Source organism: Nycticebus coucang, chromosome X (genome assembly GCF_027406575.1).
Source record: "Nycticebus coucang isolate mNycCou1 chromosome X, mNycCou1.pri, whole genome shotgun sequence".
Lineage (NCBI taxonomy): Eukaryota > Metazoa > Chordata > Mammalia > Primates > Lorisidae > Nycticebus > Nycticebus coucang.
This window is the reverse complement of record NC_069804.1, coordinates 185,862,035-185,883,656: the sequence shown is the minus strand read 5'-3', so window position 1 is coordinate 185,883,656 and position 21,622 is coordinate 185,862,035. Positions and strand designations below refer to the sequence as shown.

The 21,622-nt window shown below is 41.5% G+C and overlaps 1 protein-coding gene across 4 annotated transcripts in view; it reads left to right on the top strand.

The window, feature by feature from the left end:
- GAB3 (GRB2 associated binding protein 3) overlaps window positions 1-21,622 on the top strand; it is a 147,826-nt gene that overhangs the window by 25,682 nt on the left and 100,522 nt on the right. For all 4 annotated transcript variants that reach the window (XM_053580915.1, XM_053580917.1, XM_053580914.1 and 1 more), the window contains exon 2: window positions 19,349-19,652. In XM_053580915.1, coding sequence (XP_053436890.1) covers window positions 19,349-19,652 — 304 coding nt within the window. The remainder of the gene's footprint in view (window positions 1-19,348; window positions 19,653-21,622) is intronic.

The following is a 21,622-nucleotide window of genomic DNA, read 5'->3' as shown; positions in this document are numbered from 1 at the left end:
GGGCAAAATAGATGAATAGCAATTTATAGAAGGGTAACAGCAGTTCATGGAGGGAGATGACATACAGATTTAAACAAGATACTCTTTTCCTTTGGTCCAATCTCCAGAGCTTAAAAAGAGATTTCTGAGAAAGATGACAGAAAGTGAGTTGTACAACTCACCTCATGAAACTCATTAAAAAGAATGAAGGAAAATCAAGAAGGGAAAGTCCAAACAACTCATGGAAAGACTCTAGATCAATTATAAGTCTCATCCCTTGGGGACAGCATAATATTAACAAATTAAGAGAAAGATTTCTCAAGGATTTTGGTGAAAAATCTTTAACATGGAGAAGAGAGGACATGAGCTAATCCTACCTCTTGGACTCTAAGGACTTGTAAGCAGAGTGGGGCCCTGGGGTAAAGTGGATTGGAATTTGAAGGGAGAAAAGGCATGTAATGTTCTCCTAGGATAGGGGGCGAGGGTGAGGACCAGGGAGCATCTTGTACCCAGGCTGACCAGAGGTCCGTGCTTATGGTGTTGTTGCATCAGAGTGTGCAGGTTGGCATGTTTTGGATTAGTGCTCACTCATTCATTCAACAACATTTTCTCAACACTAATTTGCACATGTGTTCTTGGGAGGAAAGGAAGGGCATTTGGGTCAGCAGGGAAGAGGCCAGGGCTGTTTGCCTGGAGCCACAAACAATAAAGTGTTCTGGGCGGCGCCTGTGGCTCAGTCGGTAAGGCGCCGGCCCCATATACCGAGGGTGATGGGTTCAAACCCGGCCCCAGCCAAACTGCAACCAAAAAATAGCCGGGCGTTGTGGCAGGTGCCTGTGGTCCCAGCTACTCGGGAGGCTGAGGCAAGAGAATCGCTTAGCCCAGGAGTTGGAGGTTGCTGTGAGCTATGTGAGGCCACGGCACTCTACCGAGGGCCATAAAGTGAGACTCTGTCTCTACCAAAAAAAAAAAAAAACAATAAAGTGTTCTTCCTTTAGGGGCACCGGTAGCTCAGTGGTTAGGGTTACATGCTTCCAGGGGTGGTGGGTTTGAACCTGGCCCGGGCCTGCTAAACAAACAAACAAAATAGCCGGGCATTATGGCAGGTGCCTATAGTCCCAGCTACTAGGGAGGCTGAGGCAAGAGAATTGCTTGAGCCCAGAGTTTGAGGTTGCTGTGAGCTAGGACTCTACAGCACTCTGAGGGTGACAAAGTGAGACTCCATCTCAATAAAAAAGTAATAATAATAAAAAGGTTCTTCCTTTGATTAATAGCAGCTGTACTTTGAGCCAAGGAAGTGATGAAACCAAGTTGAAATTGAGAACATTCTTTTCTTCTCCAAGTATCTGGGAGTAAGTAGGCAGGCAGACACCCTCAGGACTTAGCTCTTCCCATGCTCAGATAGGAGCTTGAGTAAACACTCTTGCCCTGTGGTCACCTGCATGGAGCAGCTTCTGTTGATTCAAAGTTTTGTGCCAGCCAGAGGCTCGTAGGTGGTTTTGGCAGCCAGAGGAGTATTTAAAGCTGATGAACCACCTGGTAAAAATCCATCTGGGTCTGTAGTTTACTGCTGGATTCCCCAATGACTCGGAAGTGCTGGGACTCCTTCCCTTGTCATGTCTTCTTCCCTCCCGCCATCAGGCTCACACAGAACACTTGGGGGTTTCAAGCATAGACATTTCTACTTTTTAGTAATTCCTATATGGCAGTGTTTTTCTAGCTGTGTTGTCATGTTCAAAAGCCACCTCCACCCCCCTCCCATCCCCACACCCCAGTGTTCCGGAAATACCCACCTCTATTTTTTCAGCACTATCATTCTTTTTTTTTTTTCTCACAAAGGCTACTGAAACCTTAGATTTCTATTATCAGTAAGAATTTTTGCCTAGAGAAACAAGGTAATTCAGAGTACAGAAAAGCAAGCCAAATAAAGTAGTTCCCACGGAGCAGAACAAATGGCACAAATGACCTAATCAATACAGAAATAAGGACAGACTTCTTCCACAAATGGCCACATGGTATCTTCCTTAACAATTTCAAAAAAATGAAAACAAAAAACACCACATTCCTTTCATTTATATTTCCTTTATTATTTATCAGTATACTTCATCAGGAATACCTAAATGTTGGCTTTCTGTCAATTCCATAGACTAGTAAGCCCACCAAGACATAAAGTAAAGTAAAATATATCAGCTCCTTCAAGTCGGCAGGACCGGCTCTGTCTCAATGCTGTACATTCCTTCACTATCATTATTTCTTTGTTAAAATATGAATCTTTAATCCAAGAAGAATTTATTTTGATTATATGTGGAATGAGATAGAGATTAATTAATTACTTCAAGATTTATTGAGTCCCTGCTAGACATCAGAGACTGCTGGGACATTGAGAAAGACTTTTTTCAGTATTGAAGCTCAGATATCTTATATCTAATAACACAAGAGACCAGGTTTTCCAAATGCTTTCCAGATTCATGTAGTTTAGGAAAAAGAACAGAAGACATCATGCTATATTATAAGCTCGTTTTTATAAAATTATACTGTGTTTTTCTCCTCTCTTTAATTCAAATACTCTCCCACAATTCTAGTCAATTCAGCTCATTCCCATCTTTGGGGGACTCTGACTCTGCCTCCCCCTTCTGGCACACTCAGCTCTAGTCCCTCTCTATGGGTGGCAGCTTTTCCACATCCCATGTAGCCTGTGGGTTAGGAACCAGGCTGAAGTGGATGATCTAAATTCAGTCACCTTTGTCACATATGCGCTCTTGCCCTTAGGCAAGTTTTTAAATTTCTTGGCATCTCAATTTCTGCATATGTATAAAATAGTATAAAAAGTATTACTGGGGTCTAAATAGTGGTCAAATCATTTAATTTAATCCATCTAAAGCACTTAGTATAATTCCTGGGATATATATGTTAGCTATTATTATTACCATTGTATATTTTGAGGGATGTGTTACTTCCCATTTTTCTGTTACTTTGGCACTAAGGTGTTCTCATTGTTAATGGATTCCTTTGGAGATAGTCCTGTATTCAGCTTGGGGAATTGGGGGAAGCATGTTCCCAGAGGACACATGGTGTGAGGGTAACATTTTTTTTCATTATTTTTTATTGTTAAAATATACGTAATATAATATTTACCTCTTTTATCATTTGTAATGGTATAGTTCAGTGGCATTAAATTCTGTACCTTCACAATGTTGTGTTAGCACCATCGCTATTTATACCTAGCACTTTGGAGTGAGGACAGTTTTAGAAAGCTGCTTCTCATGCTTTCATGCCTTTGTAAGTACCTCTGCCTAGAAGAGCTTCCCCTCAACCATTTTGGTCTGCTGGGCTCAGCTCCTTCATGTTGTACCATCCTTGAAACTTTATCCAGACTTGACTGCCTCCTTTCTGTTTCCAGTGTACTTCAGACAATCTATCTCAGAACTTACTAGATTTTAAGATAAACTCATTGTTCCAACCTACTATTTTATATTCTAGTCCTGGCACATAGTTTATTAGTGACCCTTCCCTGTTTGTGAAAGCTGCAAATATGATTAACTAGTGTTAATGACCTCTAAGATTCTGCCACAACACAAATAATGAGAAACCAGCCAGGATATTCAGTAGCATTCACTGTAAGAGGAAGGTCAAGTGCATGTCATGTAGTATGGCTGAACATTTCTTCTCAGGATTCTTCCTTCCAGGGCCCACCAAACTACAGAGCTACAGGACTTTTCTGCCTCTGTTAACAAGCTATGGAAGCAGATCCTGTGGGCCAGACCATCTTCAGGACAATCACAGGAAGTTATTCCATGTCTGGGATAAGTCCCAACTCTATCTGGCAGGAGCTGAAGGTTACAGGCCATCAGGCTGAAAGGTCACCAGTGGCACTGAGCCAAAACAGACAGGAGCAGTGTAGTCTGCTCCTGGAAATTCCCAACCCCCTGTCCTTGCGTTCCATGGCCTTTGTGGTCACCCTTGGCAAGGAAGCAGAAGGCGGAGAGAAAGGGACCTCTTGATTAAAGCTCAGCAGAAAATAGAACCTTAACCAGAATTCTGTTTCTTCAGTGATGTTTACCTTTTGCAACACATAAACACACCCCAGACTTCCTGTGTGTGTTCAAGGTATAACCACTGGGAAGAGAAGGCAAGCTTGGCTTAAGGAGCAGGTCTTGGGGAGTTACTGAAAATCTCTTAAGTTGTTACCAAATGCTTTCTTTCATTTCATATTTGTAGACCACATCCAAGATTCCCAGGGGCCTCACAAATGGTAGTCAGTGATTGAGTTGTTAGGTTTTCTAAACACTTACTAGCATTTACTTACACACAAGAGCCAGAAAAACACTGTTGTGGAAACTTGTTCATAGAGGAACAGGGATAAGGAAGAATGTACGAGGAAATGAGAAGTCGGTAAATCAGGCAAGAGCAGGCTTGGTCCACTTTCTTTTTCTTGTCCCTCTGTGTCTTCTTCACTCCAAAAAAGAGTGTTTGTACATGAAGTAACAGAAATATTTGACTTTGGGATATAGAGCTAAATCAGAGGAAACGGTTTTGACAGTTCCATGTGCTAGAACAGTGATGAAAGTACTCTAACCCGTGATTGTTTCCTCCACTGCCACCTAGTAAACTGCAGAGTGTGGCAGGAGCCTGGTAAAGTTTTGAGCTATCTTGAAAGGTCACCAACCAGCTTGAATGGGCATGTGCCCTCTTCCTACTGTAGCTCTATTTTCTCTCTTTAATTTCAAGTACTTTCAGTGTTTTTGAAAACCGAACGGGGAGCCATGATACTTGGTTCAGACTCACAGTGAGTCAGTGAGCCATTTCATCTGAGTACCAGTTTCTTTTTCTGGAAAATTAGGGCAGTAGCTATCTTGACTACTTCCCAAAGTTATGAATGTAAGTTGATAAATGCATAGGATAAGGAAATGGCATTACTGAAGAAAGATCATTCGCCCCGTTTCAGGAGGCCTTGATAAGTTGTTACACAGTAATATTTATCTGCTAATTGCAGACCTGAAGCCTGTGATTCAGCCAGAACCCTTTCCTCTTCCATGTGGCCCACATATAGTTGGTGAGCCAGCTCTAGCAATTCTACCCCTATCATCTGGCCACTGCCACCTCTCTAGCTTTATTCTCTCACTCCAATTGTCCTCATAGTTATGAATTTGTCTATGTGGCACATTCCATAACAGTACTTGTCCCAATGAAGCACTGTGAGCATCATAGGAGCAGGGTCTGAGTTATCTTAATTGCTGCACCCCGCCCTAGAGTATATGCCTTAGTCCACACCAGGCATTTGAAAAATGTCTTTTCACAAGAGTATGGCGCCCATTTTGTACTTTACAGGGTGCACAGCTCTTGTTCAGTCTCACTGGTAGTAAATGACATGGATACTATTTGGAGCTGCTGTAGGTGTCACCCATTATATGTGTGCTTGTGTGTGTGTAGCTCCATGCAATTTCATCACCTGTGTATATTCGTGTAACCACCAATGAAGTCAATACGCAGAACTGTTTCCTCACAAAGATCTCTTGTGTTGCTCTTTTATAGCCACTCTCACTTCTGTTGGTCATTTGGACAGTAACAATATGTTGAATATGTATTGTATGCCAAGACGGTTAAAGATGTTAGAAGTACTTTAGGGACAAAGATAGGTGACGTTCCTGCCATCCCACAGCATACAGCCTAGGTTGACATAGGCTAAGGTCCCAGGGAAGAGTTGGAAACCAGATGATGTTCATTGACTGTGAGTTGGTTTTTAGGGTTCCTGTATTCTGCCTGTAACTCCAACTGTTCCCCAAACTAGTTCCAACTTTGTGCCTGTCTTCACATGTAATAGTGAGATCTCCTCTATCAGGCTTATTGACACACAGCAACTCTAAGCACTGAGAACAATCAGAATCTGAGCACCAAAAGTCTGGAGCTCTAGGTGCTCTTGGCCAGGACAGTATGAAGAACATCCATGGGCTAGGAGAATAAGAGGCCCACACAGTTCCTTTTGGAGGTTAAGTCAGAAACTGTCATTGCTGAAATGACAACAATATTGAAGGATTAAAACCTAGAGCTCCAAATGCAGATAGATATAGCTTCTGCTCCCTTGGCCTGAGTTGGAAAGCCTGGCTACGAAGGCAGGTTGCTGACCCATCCTGTGCACATGTGAAGGAAATGATTTCATAGCTTTGGGATTTCACCACTGCATGGGGGGCAGGGAGCCAATTCTGCTGGAACAAAGGGACAGTAATCACTGTAGTCAGAAAATCAGTTTAAGGCAAAAGTGTCTCTTTATAGCCTCAGAGACTTTTAGGATGTCTCTCGTTCATTTCAGTGTCTTTTAACAATGGACACAATCCAGATGGGGTCCCTTCAACTTTATTGGAGTGAATTCTGGAGCCAAAGAAGTGAAACTTGCTATAACCCAGCCAAGTTTATTTTATGGTGCAAGTGGCCAAGCTTCTAAGCCTTATTTTTTGTAAACTTCAGCATTGATAGTCCATCTGATTAATTGATTAATGCTCTGGAAAGTCATTAGCTGTTCACTCTCACACCCCAGTTTAATACTGAAAAACATGCTACAGCAATGTCTGAATGGGGTATTTGCTGGTTTCGAGGTAGAAGTCTGGTACCAAACTTTGCCTGACAGCCTAAATTCCAGCTTATAGACTGTGTCTGTCCTGGCTCACCATTATATTCCTAGCTCTGAGCACGTAAATATGTGATGACTAAATCCTAGTGATTAGGTTTGCTGTAAACCACAAAGCTAGTCGTGTTTCTCAAGAGGAGTGTTTTAAACCTACTTCTACAATGCCATGAAATCATGTGTGGAATTCATTCACTTAACAAGTATTTACTGAGAAAATATTCTGTGCTAAGACACTACTTAGCCCAGAGAATAAAGCCATGATCAAGACAAGGCTTCCGCTGCCCAGGAGCTCACCCACATTGTGGGTGTGAGGGGGAAGAGTGTGGGAGGAATTGGGCAGAGAAACAGGCAGTAAACCTCAAACAAAAAGGAAAAACACTAGGTATTGAGAAGTGGTATGTAGGAAATTAAGATAGGGTGATGTGACCATTTTAATTTGATCAGAGAAGGTCTCCCTGCAGAAGTGACAATTTAGCTGAGGTCTTAGGGACCATGATGCAAATATGTGGTGAAACAGTATTCTGAGAAGAAGGAACAAGTAAGGCAGAGGTCCCAAGATAGAGATTAGATTTTTATATGTTCAGGAACAGCAAAAAGACCAGTGTGGAAGAACAAGGGAGTTGTCTAGATGAAGTGGAAGAGATGAGCAGGGCCATTAACATGGAAATTTCTAGGTTAAAGAGTTTGGATTTTTGGCTCGGCGCCCATAGCTCAGTGGTTAGGGCACTGGCCACATACACCAGGGCTGGCAGTTTCAAACCCACCCATGAATGAATGCTAAACAACAATGACAAACAAAAAAATATCTGGGCGTTGTGGCGGGCACCTGTAGTCCTAGCTACTTGGGAGGCTGAGGCAAGAGAATCACTTAAGCCCAGGAGTTTGAGGTTGCTGTGAGCTGTGACGCCATGGCACTCTACCAAAGGCAGCATAGTGAGACTCTGTGTCAAACAAACAAATAAACAAACAAAAAAATAAAGTGTTTGGATTTTGTTTTTAACATATTAGGGAGCCTTAACTTCTCAATATATTAATAACAATATATTAACATTAACGATGGTTTCAATTGCCCAGGCCAGAGACCATGGTGACTTGGATGAGGGTGGTTACAGGGCCTGGGTGGTGATTCAGAATGTTCTAAAGTAGAATCAATGGAATGTTTTAATGTTTTGGACATCGAGAGTAAAAGCAAGGATCATCCCAAGGTTTTTGTGTTTAGAATTTTGAAGGATGGTGGTACCATTTACTGATAGATTGGAAGGTTGGCAGAGGAGCAAGTTCAGGGGGTTTGAAATCAAAAGCTACATTTGATCATGTTAAGTTTGAGAGTCCTCTCAGATACATAAGTTCATGGGAATGATCCAGGTTGAAAACATAATTTTGTAAATCAAAAAACGAATAGATGGTAGTGAAGGGAAATGAAACTGAATGAGGCCACTAAGGGAGAGTCTATGTGGTTCAGTAAAAGAACGGTGTCCAGAAGACTTTGCGTGTGTGTGTGTGTTTGTGTACATACACAAGCATGTTTCTGATGAGAGAAGGTTCATTTTGTTTCATCAGGAATTCACTGCTGAAATGCTCTACCTTCAGACTAGTTTCTACTAAGTATTCCAGGTCTCTCCATTCTGGGTGTTCAGAACTCAAATATTTCCCAGCCTTGTGTGAGCTCCAGTAGTTATTCAGTTTGTGTGTCCCCATTAGTTGTTCTTGAATTTGTCTCACAGTGTTTCAGTCTACACACGTGCATATTAGTATTCAGCCAAAGTCTTGTGGGGAAACACCAGTGCAGATCTCTGGTTCTTTTTAATGCAAATTCCAGCCCCATCAACCACCCAGAATTTGGATTGCTGTTTTGTCAACTCTGTGAGAGCACCATGGTCAAGAAAGTGTGTACCAGCTAAAAGACAGGGGAGTCATAGAGCTCACAAGTTTTGTTTTTTGTCTCATAGAGGCCACAGCCTTGCACTGACTGCCATCCAACTTCCGAGAGCAGTTGCCTCAAGTATTTATTTGATCTAGTTTTCTAGTTGGTTCTATGGATAGGGGGCAAGTTCAGTGCCCAGTACACTAATGTGGCTGGATGTAGAAGTTCTTCCAAGTGACTGGAAGCAGAGTGTATTAGTTTCCTAGGGCTGCTGTAACAAAGTACCACAGACTGGGTGGCTTATCTAAGACAAATGTATGACATTACAGTTTTGGAGGTGAAAGTCTGAAATTAAAGTGTCAGCAGTGTTTGTTCCTCCTGAGGGCTATGAGGGAAGGAAGTGTTCCAGGCCTCTCTCTCTGGGCTTATGGGTGGTCCTCTCCCTGCCTCCCTTCCCAATGTTTTCCTTCTATGCTTCTGTGTGTCCCAATATCCCATTTTTATAAGGAAATCAGTCATATTTAATTAGAACCTATTCTAATGACCTCATTTTAACTATTTCCAAATAGGGTCATCTTCTGAGATACTGAGGGCTAGGACTTCAACATATGAATTCTGTTTGTGTTGGCGGGGGGCACAATTCCATCTATAATAGGGAAGTTCATGTTCAGGTCAGTCTTTCTTCTTCAGGTGCTGTGTCCTTGGTCTCTACCTGCCATTTGCACAGGACCCACCTCAATATTGCAGGAACTTGTACCTGTGATGCTCTGATGGGTCACTCTCCACTATGAAAAAAGTAGGGGCTGTTTGTAAACTATTAAATCAGCAAGTAGCTTTGTTTTAAGATGAGAACAGCACATAGCTTTTACTCTAGGGACAGGATTCAATTGTTTCTCCCACAATTCCATATAAATGAACAAGCCTGTGACTTAGACACACCCACATGAAGTGGTCAGTTTTAGCCTCCATCAGATTCTAGAAATAGGTTCAGCACCTGTGGCTCAAGCAGCTAAGGCGCCAGCCACATACACCTGAGCTGGTGGGTTCGAATCCAGCCCAGGCCCGCCAAACAACAATGACGGCTACAACTAAAAAATAGCCAGGCATGGGCGGCGCCTGTGGCTCAGTGAGTAGGGCGCCAGCCCCATATGCGGAGGGTGGTGGGTTCAAACCCAGCCCCGGCCAAACTGCAACAAAAAAATAGCCGGGCGTTGTGGCGGGCTCCTGTAGTCCCAGCTGCTCGGGAGGCTGAGGCAAGAGAATCGTGTAAGCCCAAGAGTTAGAGGTTGCTGTGAGCCATGTGACGCCACGGCACTCTACCCGAGGGCGGTACAGTAAGACTCTGTCTCTACAAAAAAAAAAAAAAAAAATAGCCAGGCATTTTGGCGGGCACCTGTAGTCCTAGCTACTTGGGAGGCAGAGGTAGGAGAATCACTTGAGCCTAAGATTTGGAGGTTGCTGTGAGCTGTGATGCCATAGCACTCTACCCAGGGTGACAGCTTGAGGCTCTGTCTCAAAAAAAAAAAAAAAAATGATTCTAGAAATAAGTACAGATACTTTTCTATAGGTGACGGATATTGTAGGGTTTTGTTGTTGGAGGCAGTGCTGGTGGGGCAGTAATGAGTCAGCTTGGTGGCTGTGACAGGAAAGGGTGATGGGAAACAAATCTTTTGATGGTCACACTGGAAAAGCCCTCAGAACTCATCATTGTGCAGTGAGGGGACATGGGCTCCAACAGGGGAAAAGTAATTTTCCCAGGGCAAGTGGGCCACCAGTTGTCATTTTATAAGTTACTTTCAAATCTATAATGTTTTATAATCTATTTCTCTTTGGTTCAATACAATTATACCATAAGGGAGATAGGACAGGGCTTGTTATTTCCATTTGCAGATGACAAGACTGAAGTTTGTAGAAATTGAATTATAAGCCAAAGGTCACATAGAAACTCAAAAGTAGAATCAGATTCAAATTCAGATCTCTTTACTTTCAATTAAGCACCCCACCCCATTTTTGTGGGAACTTGTTTATATAGTGATTCACCTTTCTAAATCCTCTTGACTAAGGCTCATCTTCACAGTCTATCCTGAAGTTTTCATGACCTGTCCAGCCAAGAAGGCCTGAGAAGATAAAGTAGAATCCAGTCCAGCCACTTCCAGCCATCAACCCTGCACTTACAAAATGTAAACATCTCTTAAGAAAAGAGGGCAGCATGAAGGTGTTCACATTCTCACACTCTCTCTTCTGAACTGTTCACCTCCATCCTTTGTGCTCTCTACCTTCCAACCCATTTCAGAACTTCTTAGGTCCAGACCCCTCTGCTCATCTATTATTTATACCCAGACACACCCCTCCCCACATCTGGGACTTGATGCTGGACTTCAAATGTGGACCTCTGCCTTCCTTCCTTTATCCTTACACAACTGTACTTGGCACACGCTAAGCACTCATTAAATATTGATTGAATAAATCTATGTAGCATACTCTGTCCAGAGAAATTGTTTTTTGTTAATTGTGTAAAGACTCCTATTTTATTTTATTTTTTTATTATTTTATTTTATTGTTGGGGATTCATTGAGGGTACAATAAGCCAGGTTACACTGATTGCATTTGTTAGGTAAAGTCCCTCTTGCAATCATGTCTTGCCCCCAGAAGGTGTGGCACACACCAAAGCCCCACCCCTCTCCCTCCTTCCCTCTCTCAGTTTTTCCTTCCCCCCCCATGACCTTAATTGTCATTAATTGTCCTCATATCAAAATTGAGTACATAGGATTCATGCTTCTCCATTCTTGTGATGCTTTACTAAGAATAATGTCTTCCACTTCCATCCAGGTTAATACGAAGGATGTTAAGTCTCCATTTTTTTTTTTTTATTTATTTTTTTTTCACTTTTTCTTTTTTTTTTTTTATTGTTGGGGATTCATTGAGGGTACAATAAGCCAGTTACACTGATTGCAATTGTTAGGTAAAGTCCCTCTTGCAATCATGTCTTGCCCCCATAAAGTGTGACACACACTAAGGCCCCACCCCCTCCCTCCATCCCTCTTTCTGCTTCCCCCCTCATAACCTTAATTGTCATTAATTGTCCTCATATCAAGATTGAGTACATAGGATTCATGCTTCTCCATTCTTGTGATGCTTTACACACATAATAATGTCTTCCACTTCCATCCAGGTTAATACGAAGGATGTTAAGTCTCCATTTTTTTTTAATAGCTGAATAGTATTCCATGGTATACATATACCACAGCTTGTTAATCCATTCCTGGGTTGGTGGGCATTTAGGCTGTTTCCACATTTTGGCAATTGTAAATTGAGCTGCAATAAACAGTCTAGTACAAGTGTTCTTATGATAAAAGGATTTTTTTCCTTCTGGGTAGATGCCCAGTAATGGGATTGCAGGATCAAATGGGAGGTCTAGCTTGAGTGCTTTGAGGTTTCTCCATACTTCCTTCCAGAAAGGTACTAGTTTGCAGTCCCACCAGCAGTGTAAAGGTGTTCCCTTCTCTCCATATCCACGCCAGCATCTGCAGTTTTGAGATTTTGTGATGTGCACCATTCTCACTGGGGTTAGATGGTATCTCAGGGTGGTTTTGATTTGCGTTTCTCTAATATATAGGGATGATGAACATTTTTTCATATGTTTGTTAGCCATTCATCTGTCTTCTTTAGAGAAGGTTCTATTCATGTCTCTTGCCCATTGATATAAGGGATTGTTGGCTTTTTTCATGTGGATTAATTTGAGTTCTCTATAGATCCTAGTTATCAAGCTTTTGTCTGATTCAAAATATGCAAATATCCTTTCCCATTGTGTGGGTTGTCTCTTTGCTTTGGTTGTTGTCTCCTTGGCTGTACAGAAGCTTTTCAGTTTAATGAAGTCCCATTTGTTTATTTTTGTTGTTGCAATTGCCATGGCAGTCTTCTTCATGAAGTCGTCCCCCAGGCCAATATCTTCCAGTGTTTTTCCTATGCTTTCTTGGAGGATTTTTATTGTTTCATGCCTTAAATTTAAGTCCTTTATCCATCTTGAATCAATTTTTGTGAGTGGGGAAAGGTGTGGGTCCAGTTTCAGTCTTTTACATGTGGATATCCAGTTCTCCCAGCACCATTTATTGAATAGGGAGTCTTTCCCCCAAGGTATGTTCTTGTTTGGTTTATCGAAGATTAGGTGGTTGTAAGATGTTAGTTTCATTTCTTGGTTTTCTATTCGATTCCAAGTGTCTATGTCTCTGTTTTTGTGCCAGTACCATGCTGTCTTGAGCACTATGGCTTTGTAGTACAGACTAAAATCTGGTATGCTGATGCCCCCAGCTTTATTTTTATTACTAAGAACTGCCTTAGCTATATGGGATTTTTTCTGGTTCCATACAAAATGCAGAATCATTTTTTCCAAATCTTGAAAGTATGATGTTGGTATTTTGATAGGAATGGCATTGAATAGGTAGATTGCTTCGGGAAGTATAGACATTTTAACAATGTTGATTCTGCCCATCCATGAGCATGGTGTATTCTTCCATTTGTTAATATCCTCTGCTATTTCCTTTCTAAGGATTTCATAGTTTTCTTTATAGAGGTCCTTCACCTCCTTCGTTAGGTATATTCCTAGGTATTTCATTTGCTTTGAGACTATGGTGAGACTCCTATTTTATTTAATTTAAAAAAAATTCAGATCAGGGCGGTGCCTGTGGCTCAAAGGAGTAGGGCGCCAGCCCCATATGCCAGAGGTGGCAGGTTCAAATCCAGCCCCAACCAAAAACAGCAAAAAAAGAAAAAAACAATTCACATCAATATGAAGGTACAGAGAATTAGGTTACATTCTTTGCATTTGTTAGGTCAGAGGAATTATTTAAACATCTTTTTTATTGTAAAAGAAAACACATAAAACAAATAAATGGCTTAATTAATTATTATTAAGTGACCCCCCCATAAGCACCAACCAGTTGAAAAACATAGTTTTGTTACCCATCATGGAATGTGCCCTTCTCCATCACAACTCGTTCCTTCTCATAAATAACTACTATATTGGCTTGTACAGAAGTCTCTTCTTTGCATTTTTTATGTATTCAGCACTCCAACAAGCTTCTGGGCACATTTTTTAAAAATGGCATATCTAAGTCTCATGTAATCCATAGATCAGTGTTCTATCCCTTATTTTCCTTTTTAAAAGAAATTTCATTGTGTATTGAGGTTTACAACATGATTTTTTTCTTTTTTTAGACAGAGTCTCACTTTGTCACTCCCCGGTAGAGTGCTGAAGCGTCACAGCTCACAGCAACCTCAAACCCTTGGGCTCAAGAGATTCTCTTGTCTCACCCTCCCTCGGAGCTGGAACTACGGGCTCCTGCCACAAAATCCAGCTAGTTTTTGAGATGGAGTCTCACTCTTGCTCAGCCTGGCCTCAAACCTGTGAGCTCAGGCAGTCCACCAGCCTCAGCGTCCCAGAGTTTTGGGATCACAAGTGTGAGCCACCGTGCCTGGCCTTTACAACATGATGTTATAGAATACTTAGGTAGTAAAAATGATTGCTGCAGTGAAGCATGTTGACATATCTATCATTTCACACAGTTACTCTTTAGTTATAAGAACAACTGAGATCTGCTTATTTCACAAAAATTTCTAAATACAGTGCCACTCTTGAGGATACAAAGTCAGGCTATTCATGAGTTCTCTAGATTTCTTCTTCCTAAGTATCTGTTACTTTGTATCCTCTGACCTATTTTTCATCATTTCCTCCTCTATACCTCCCCACTCTGGTAACCACTATTTTATTTATGTAGATTTACAAAAATGCCACTGTATATTTGACTGTCTTTTTTTTTTTTTAAGAGACAGAGTCTCATTTTATTGTCCTCAGTAGAGTGTTGTGGCATCACAGCTCACAGCAACCTCTAGCTCCTAGGCTTAGGCGAGTCCCTTGCCTCAGCCTCACGAGTAGCTGGGACTACAGGTGCCCACCACAATGCCCGGCTGTTTTTTGGTTGTAGTCGTCATTGTTTAGCAGGCCCGGGCTGGATTTGAACCCACCAGCTCTGGTGTATGTGGCTGGCGCCTTAGCTGATTGAGCTATAGGCACCTTAGCCGACACAATATAAACTTTTATTAAATTACCCATTCTCACATATTCTAACAGCAGAAAACAAGCTAAAATTCCTGGAAGCCAGTTTTTTTCTTCTTCTTTGGAGAAATGTCCATTCATATCCTTCATGCATTTTTAAATTGCTTATTTATTTTTGCTGTTGAGTTTTAAGAGTTATTAATTTATTTATTTTTTAGAGACAGAATCTCACTCTGTTGCCCCAGGCTAGATTGCTGTGGTGTCAGACCAGTTCACAGCAACCTCAAACTCTTGAGTTCAGGTGATACTCCAACCTTGGCCTCCCAGAGTGCTGGGATTACAGGTGTAAGCCTCTGCACCCAATGGAGTTGTAAGAGTTTTTTGAATGTAAATGTTGAATATTCACCCCTTGTGAGATATGTGGTTTGTCAATATTTTTTCTTAGTTCATAAGTTGCCTTTTCATGTTGTTGATTGTTTCCTTTGCTGTGCCTTTCTTTTTCTTATCATTTATCTGAAGAACCTGGGCCTTTGACCTGCAGAATTCCCCACATTCTGGCTTTTGCTGATTATATCCTTATACCAGGCTGTCAAAGGCACAGGATGTCTGCTTGTTTCTTTTCCAGAGATAGCACCTGTTGATGCTTTATACAACCTATGAATTCACTGAGGCTAGCAAAATGGGGATATTCTGATTCTTTTTCCTTTATTAGTCAGAATATATTTCCTTCATCTACCTAGAAGGATAACTCACATAGGAAAAATGGGATAATGCTTGATTATTTCCCTTTACTTAGCTAGTTTTCAAAGTAATGAAGTGGTCCCGTCACATCCTGTGAAGATGACAAGTTCTTTTTGTTTTATAATATCACAGTGAACTCATGGATTTAAATATATTTGTTGGATTTCAAGCTACAGTAATTATTATACAATCATGCATAATTCAACAACAGGAATATGGTTTGAAATGCATCACAGGTGATTTGATCATTGTGTGACTATCCTCCAGTGTACTCACACAAGCCTGGATGGTTTAACCATCACCTACATAGCAAAGATATTCAAGAATACATCATTCCTGCTTTTTAATAATCACAAATTGTAGGTATATGTTTAAAACCTAAGGATGGCATGCTGATGATTTTGCATGAAATAGCATGAAAACTGTGCTACATCCTGTTCAAGTTACTGTCTGACTGTACTTTTTCCTTTTTGTTCTCATGCCTGCCTTCAAGCCATGCTGAACTATTTACACAAGGCTTCATGCCTTTTCTATCTTAATGCCTTTCTATATGCTTCTTCCTCTGCCCTATAGCTTCAGCCTCAGCTTAGCTAGCACTTTTTTCCTGGAAGCTTCCTTAGACCACAGATCTGACAGAGATGTCTCTTTTGTGTGTTCCATATCATTTATCTTACTATCTGTAATTATTTGTTCAGCCATCTTCCCACCTCCCCTGCCACCCTTGAAAATCCCTCAGTATCTGCATAGTGTCCAGCATATTGGTAGGTTATCAACAGGTACCCTGTTTTCTCGAAAATAAGACATCCTCCGAAAATAAGACCTACTTACAGGAAAGATAAGATGTCCCCTGAAAATAAGACCTAGCGCATCTTTGGGAGCACACCTTAAAATAAGACACTGTCTTATTTTTGAGGAAACAATAATTGTTGAATGGATGGATGAAGCCCAAACTTGTCTGTGTCATTCTCCTCCTTGCACTCCCACCACTCTTAGCTGGCCATTCTGTTCAAGCACTCATTATCCTCCCTGTTTCAAGATTACCTTGAAATCTGCTCATTTTGTATTTCCATACCCCTCCTTATCCTAGCTGAAGAGTGATCAGCTTTAACCCCCTTCTCTCTTTGCCATCTAGCTGGGCACATGGTGCAGAGTAGGCAATCAGGGAGTAAATTTTTGATTTCACCTCTCTAACATTGTTATAAAATGTATTATTTGCATAAAAGCAGTTAATGTGAAAGTTGTTCTTGTGCTCAGTTGGACTTCCTCTTTTAGAATAATTTTTGGGAAGTGCAACAAAGTTCCTCTTCACATTTCTCTGCCAAACTGGCCTTTGGAAAGTTTGGGGTACCCCATGTCCCATGAAAGTGTCCTTCATCATGGAGCAGTGGGACTAGGCCTTACATTCCCATTTGTCTCAGTTGATGCCAGAAACTCCAGTTTCCTACCTCCTGCTAGAATCAAGCTCCTTTCACATGTTTTGTGCCTCCCCTCCTATCCAATTCCGTATTTTGCAATAGGAATGTATTGAATCATTACTTTTTCTCTCTGTCTTGGATCACCCTCATGAACATACAAATATACTGTGATTTCTCTTGCCTTAAAAACACGGACTTAATCACACTGCCTTGTTCATCCTGAGTGGTCAGAACTCTTCTTGGAGTTATACTGTCTGTGAACCCAGAAGCAAGCCAGGGTTTACCTGCCCTAATCTGATAAGTAGTGACTGTCCTCCTTGCCACAGCCCTGAAAGAGTTTTTTATTCTGAGGCATTAATAGTGGGTTACTTGTGATGACAGGCCTTCACTTAGCCTTTGCTCTTCAGTGCTTCTTTGGCTTTTCTGGTACCTCCGATCTCAGAGAGGGAACTTAAAATACTCCAAGTAGTTTTTCTTTTTCTCGAGCTTTTTGGTCAAAACTGGTGGGCATAAATGAAGCTAGAGATACAAAAGACTTCCTGTCCCAGCGGTTGCCTTACCTCCTGGCAGAAACCCACACTTCCTGCTGTCATATATGCCAAGGCAGGAGAGAAAACCACAGAGCTGTAAATCTCTCCACTGCAGCGTCAAGTGTATCCAATGGAGGAAAGGCCTGTAGTCAGCCTGTCACTCTTCTCTATGCTCAACTCCCAACTGGGACTAATGCCATGATTCCCTACAGCAGAAAGTAAGGATACACTATCCATGTAGCCTGGCTGAGTGCCATGTGAGGGACCAAGGGTACCCAAATGTAAAACAGGGAACTCAGAGAGGTTCCATGTTTCTTCCTCCCTGGCTCTCAGAGGGGACAGGAAAGTTTACAGATCCAAAGGACTCCTTAGGGATTTCATCAGTTGCAAATAGCTCTTTCCACAAGCCTGTACCTCTTGTCTGTACTGGCCAAGATGGTGATGTCTACAGCAAACATTCTAGGTCAAGGGTGAGTGGGGAGCAGAGAAACCTCAAGAGCAACCAGCCACTAGTTTCTATCGAATATCATTCTGTTTTTTGAGCATAGAGTAACCTTTGCTCATCTTACCTCAAGGCTTAGCTCTTTCCAAGGTTCTTATTCTGTTAAGGAAAGTTCCGTTTAATTCTTGCAGTGTTTTGCAACAGGGGCACTGATAGCTTTAAGCCAAACAGTTTCTGCCATATCTCCCTGCCTTATGACAAGCAAGAAACACATATTTTCAGATGTTCCCTAGGGGAATGATATTATTCCTGATTGAGAAACACTGTGATTAATTGGATGAATGCTTAAGTGACTGTCAAATTTGAAAAATATTCTTTGACCCCACAGTTTTCCCCTCTATAATCAGATATCTGTAACAGTTGGCTACACTCCTCTTTCTATTTTTTTTTACTTCACATTCATTATGGCTCCTTCCACCCCAACCTGAGTTCAAACAGATTCCCACAGTTGTTTAGCTGCATGACTTTGGATGCATTAATTGCTCTCTCTGAATTTCAATTTTATTATATATGATGTAGGGATAATAAAAGATTAGGTACCAGTGTGAACTTGGTCAATGAATATGGGTTCTAGTTCTACAAACACTGCCCTGGGCACATGTTTGCCAGCACCTGTCTCACTGAAGAAGGTATTTGAGTCATCTCCTTCCCCTATGGTATGTGTTCTGAGGATGCATTTTTCTTGACTTTGAAATCAGCATATTGTACCCCATAAATGCATTAATGTATACATGATCTATGTATTTACGACCTAATAAAAAAAAAAAAACTTGAGTCCAAACAACTCTGAGTACAATCATAGATGAAGACATTTCCTCTACAGCTCATTTATTTGTTTGAGGTGTAAAATTTCCCACTGATCCCCATGGTTTAACATGCCTACTGTATTGGGTTTTGACCCAAGCAAAGCTATCATGAGACTATGGATTCCAGAGTTCAGCTGCACCTCCTCAGAGCTCGGAGGTCTTGAGGAGGTGTCCTCGGCACTGCTGTGGACTTCTGGGCTCCCGGAGAGCCACTGGGCAAGAAGGCTAGGGTCCTGGGGAGCTCTGGCCGTCCTCCTGCCTACTCTACTTTGGAAATTAAATGGGTCATGGCAAAGCACTTAGATAAGGCTCTCTCACATAGGAAGTATAACCAGCTCTGCTATTTTAATTCTCTGAAAATTCTGTCAGTGTTTTAATCATCCTTCTGGTTTTTATGGAAAGAACATTATATTACCTTCAGATAATGGAAATCCTCTCCTTTCCTCTTCAATAAATATGATTTTTCTTGTTGGCTGATTCTCTAGAACTTAAGTAAAGATGTTAGATATTCTGGCAATGATGGACAGTTGTGATTTATATCTGATTTCAATGTATTACATTGGCTCTTAGACTGAGATAGATAATGGTAAGAAAGCTCCCTTGTTCATTACTATGTTTTAAAAAGTGTGAGTATACATTAAATTTGTGTCACATGCCTTATACTGTATCAATCATAATGACTATGTAATTATAATCATTCTAACTGCACTACGAATTACATTACTAGACTCCCCAATCTTGACTTATCCTTAAAATCATCAAATAAAGTGGACTTGGAGAGCCTGAGGATCAGGAGCAATTGGTCCTGTAACTTTTTATTGAATTTCCTCTCTACAGGCCTGGCGCAAGCGTTGGTTTGTCCTCCGGCGGGGCCGCATGAGTGGCAACCCTGATGTCTTGGAGTACTACAGAAACAAGCGCTCGAGCAAGCCTATCCGGGTAATAGACCTCAGTGAGTGTGCTGTATGGAAGCATGTGGGACCCGGCTTTGTTCGGAAGGAATTTCAAAATAATTTTGTGTTCATCCTCAAGACCACTTCCCGTACATTCTATCTGGTTGCCAAGACTGAGGAAGAAATGCACGTGTGGGTGCACTGCATCAGTCAGGTCTGCAACCTTGGCCACCTAGAGGATGGTGCAGGTAAGCGCATGGACTTGGGGCTCTTTTATGCTAAGGGGTACCCTGGGATGATGCACCTGCAGAAAAACAGTTCAAGGTGCCAAGCCAGCTTTCTTGAAGGCATGTTGCCAGGCTAATTTGTATCAGAACTGTTCCTGCCAAGTATAGTACTGGAAATTGCTTTTGCCTGGTTCTAGGATTCAAGTCCAAATAAGAGAAGGCAAGATCTATGTATACATTGAGCATCGCAGGTGACTTTGATAGCTTTGAAAGCATTTTGCATCTTTGTTCTCATTTACCATGGAAAATGTATGTGTTAACGTCAAATATAGGTGAAGATGTCCTACAGGGCTCTGATTTTCCCCCAAGATTATGACATTCTTGATTTTCTTGATATGACATATATTTCAAGATTCCGTGCATGGAACTCCAGCTTTTGTGGTGCCTTTTGGGTTTTTTGACACTAAATGGTAGAAACACAGAACTTGGCTACTTAGCATAGGCAAGAAAGAATTCCTCATATCTCTCAACTGTTTCAAGTTCTCTGTAGGGTAAATTAGTTGGAAGTCTTCTTTTTATTCTTTCTTTTCTTTTCTTTTCTTTTCTTTTTTTTAAGATAGAGTCTTACTCTGTCACCCTGGGTAGAATGCTGTGGCATCATAGCTCATAGCAACCTCAAACTCCTGAGTTCAAGCAATCCACCCATGTCAGGCTCTTAGACTGCTGGGATTAGAGGCATGAGCCACTGTACCGAGTCTAGATGTAAATTTTTTGTGGCCCACTTCTGGACAGTGGAGGCAATTGACTCATGAAGAATCTCTCATGAGGTTGGGTACAGTGGCTCATACCCGTAATCTTCGCACTCTGTGAGGCTGAGGAGGGAGGATCCCTTGAGTTCAGGAGTTCGAGACCAGCCGGAGAAACACTGAGACTCCCATCTCTACTAGAGATAGAAAAATAAGTCAGGAGTTGTACTGTGCACTTGTAGTTCTAGACACTCAGGAAGTCTGAGGCAAGAGGATTGCTTGAGCCTAGGAGTCTGAGGTTGCCATGAGCTATAAGGCCATGACATTGTATCAAGGGTGACAAAGTGAGCCTCAAAAGTCTCAAAAAAAAAAAAAGGAAAAATCCCCCCCACACACACATACATACTGTTCTTCCTATGTAATATATGAGGTTTGTGTGGGTTGTGTAACGTAGGGTTACAATTTATTTCCTTTCATTGACTTTGTTGTGCCTCTGGAATTATTGAACCATGACCTCATCCTAAAATATGGGATTTTAAAATATAGTGCAGATTTTTTTAGTCTCTTAGTGTAGTACACAAAACCTTGCCCCTAAATCCCGTGGTCTACAGTTGCGGCAACTTTTCAACTGTTACTTTTTTACCTTCTGCCACTGAAATATGTACATTACACCACTAGGTGGCGATGGAGAGTCAGGGTTACAACTTCCACACAGTCACAAGTGGGTGTGTGCATCATTAAGACAAATTCTTTTTCTTTTCATGAACCAGGGAAGCTTAATAAGTGAGGCTATTCAGTAATATTGCTGAGCCATGAGAGCACTCAAATAAAATAAAATGAAGTGATGGCAAGTTCTTTGTTCCTGGTATAACAGACAAAGTTTACTTGCAAAGCTACAGTAAGCCCATCCTGGGTAGTCTGACGCTATGCTTATTAAGCAGAGCTTCCCTGTCCAACTTCTCCAGCCTTTTCCCTATCTTCAGCCCCAACTACATATATATCCATATTTTGTGTTATGTTTCTGTTTCTTTCTTCATCCAGGAATCATCATAAAACGTGTATATGTTTTGCAATAACCCAAGGGCAATAGGAATGAGTAAAGCACCAGGCAAAAAGTGAGGGGCTTTCTTGTGGCTTTTCACATATAATGTTTGCTTCTGTCTCCAGCAACCATGGGGTAACCAACACATTATGTATACCCTGCCCAGGAGCTCTGTTTAAATGCTTTGCATATTACCTCATCTC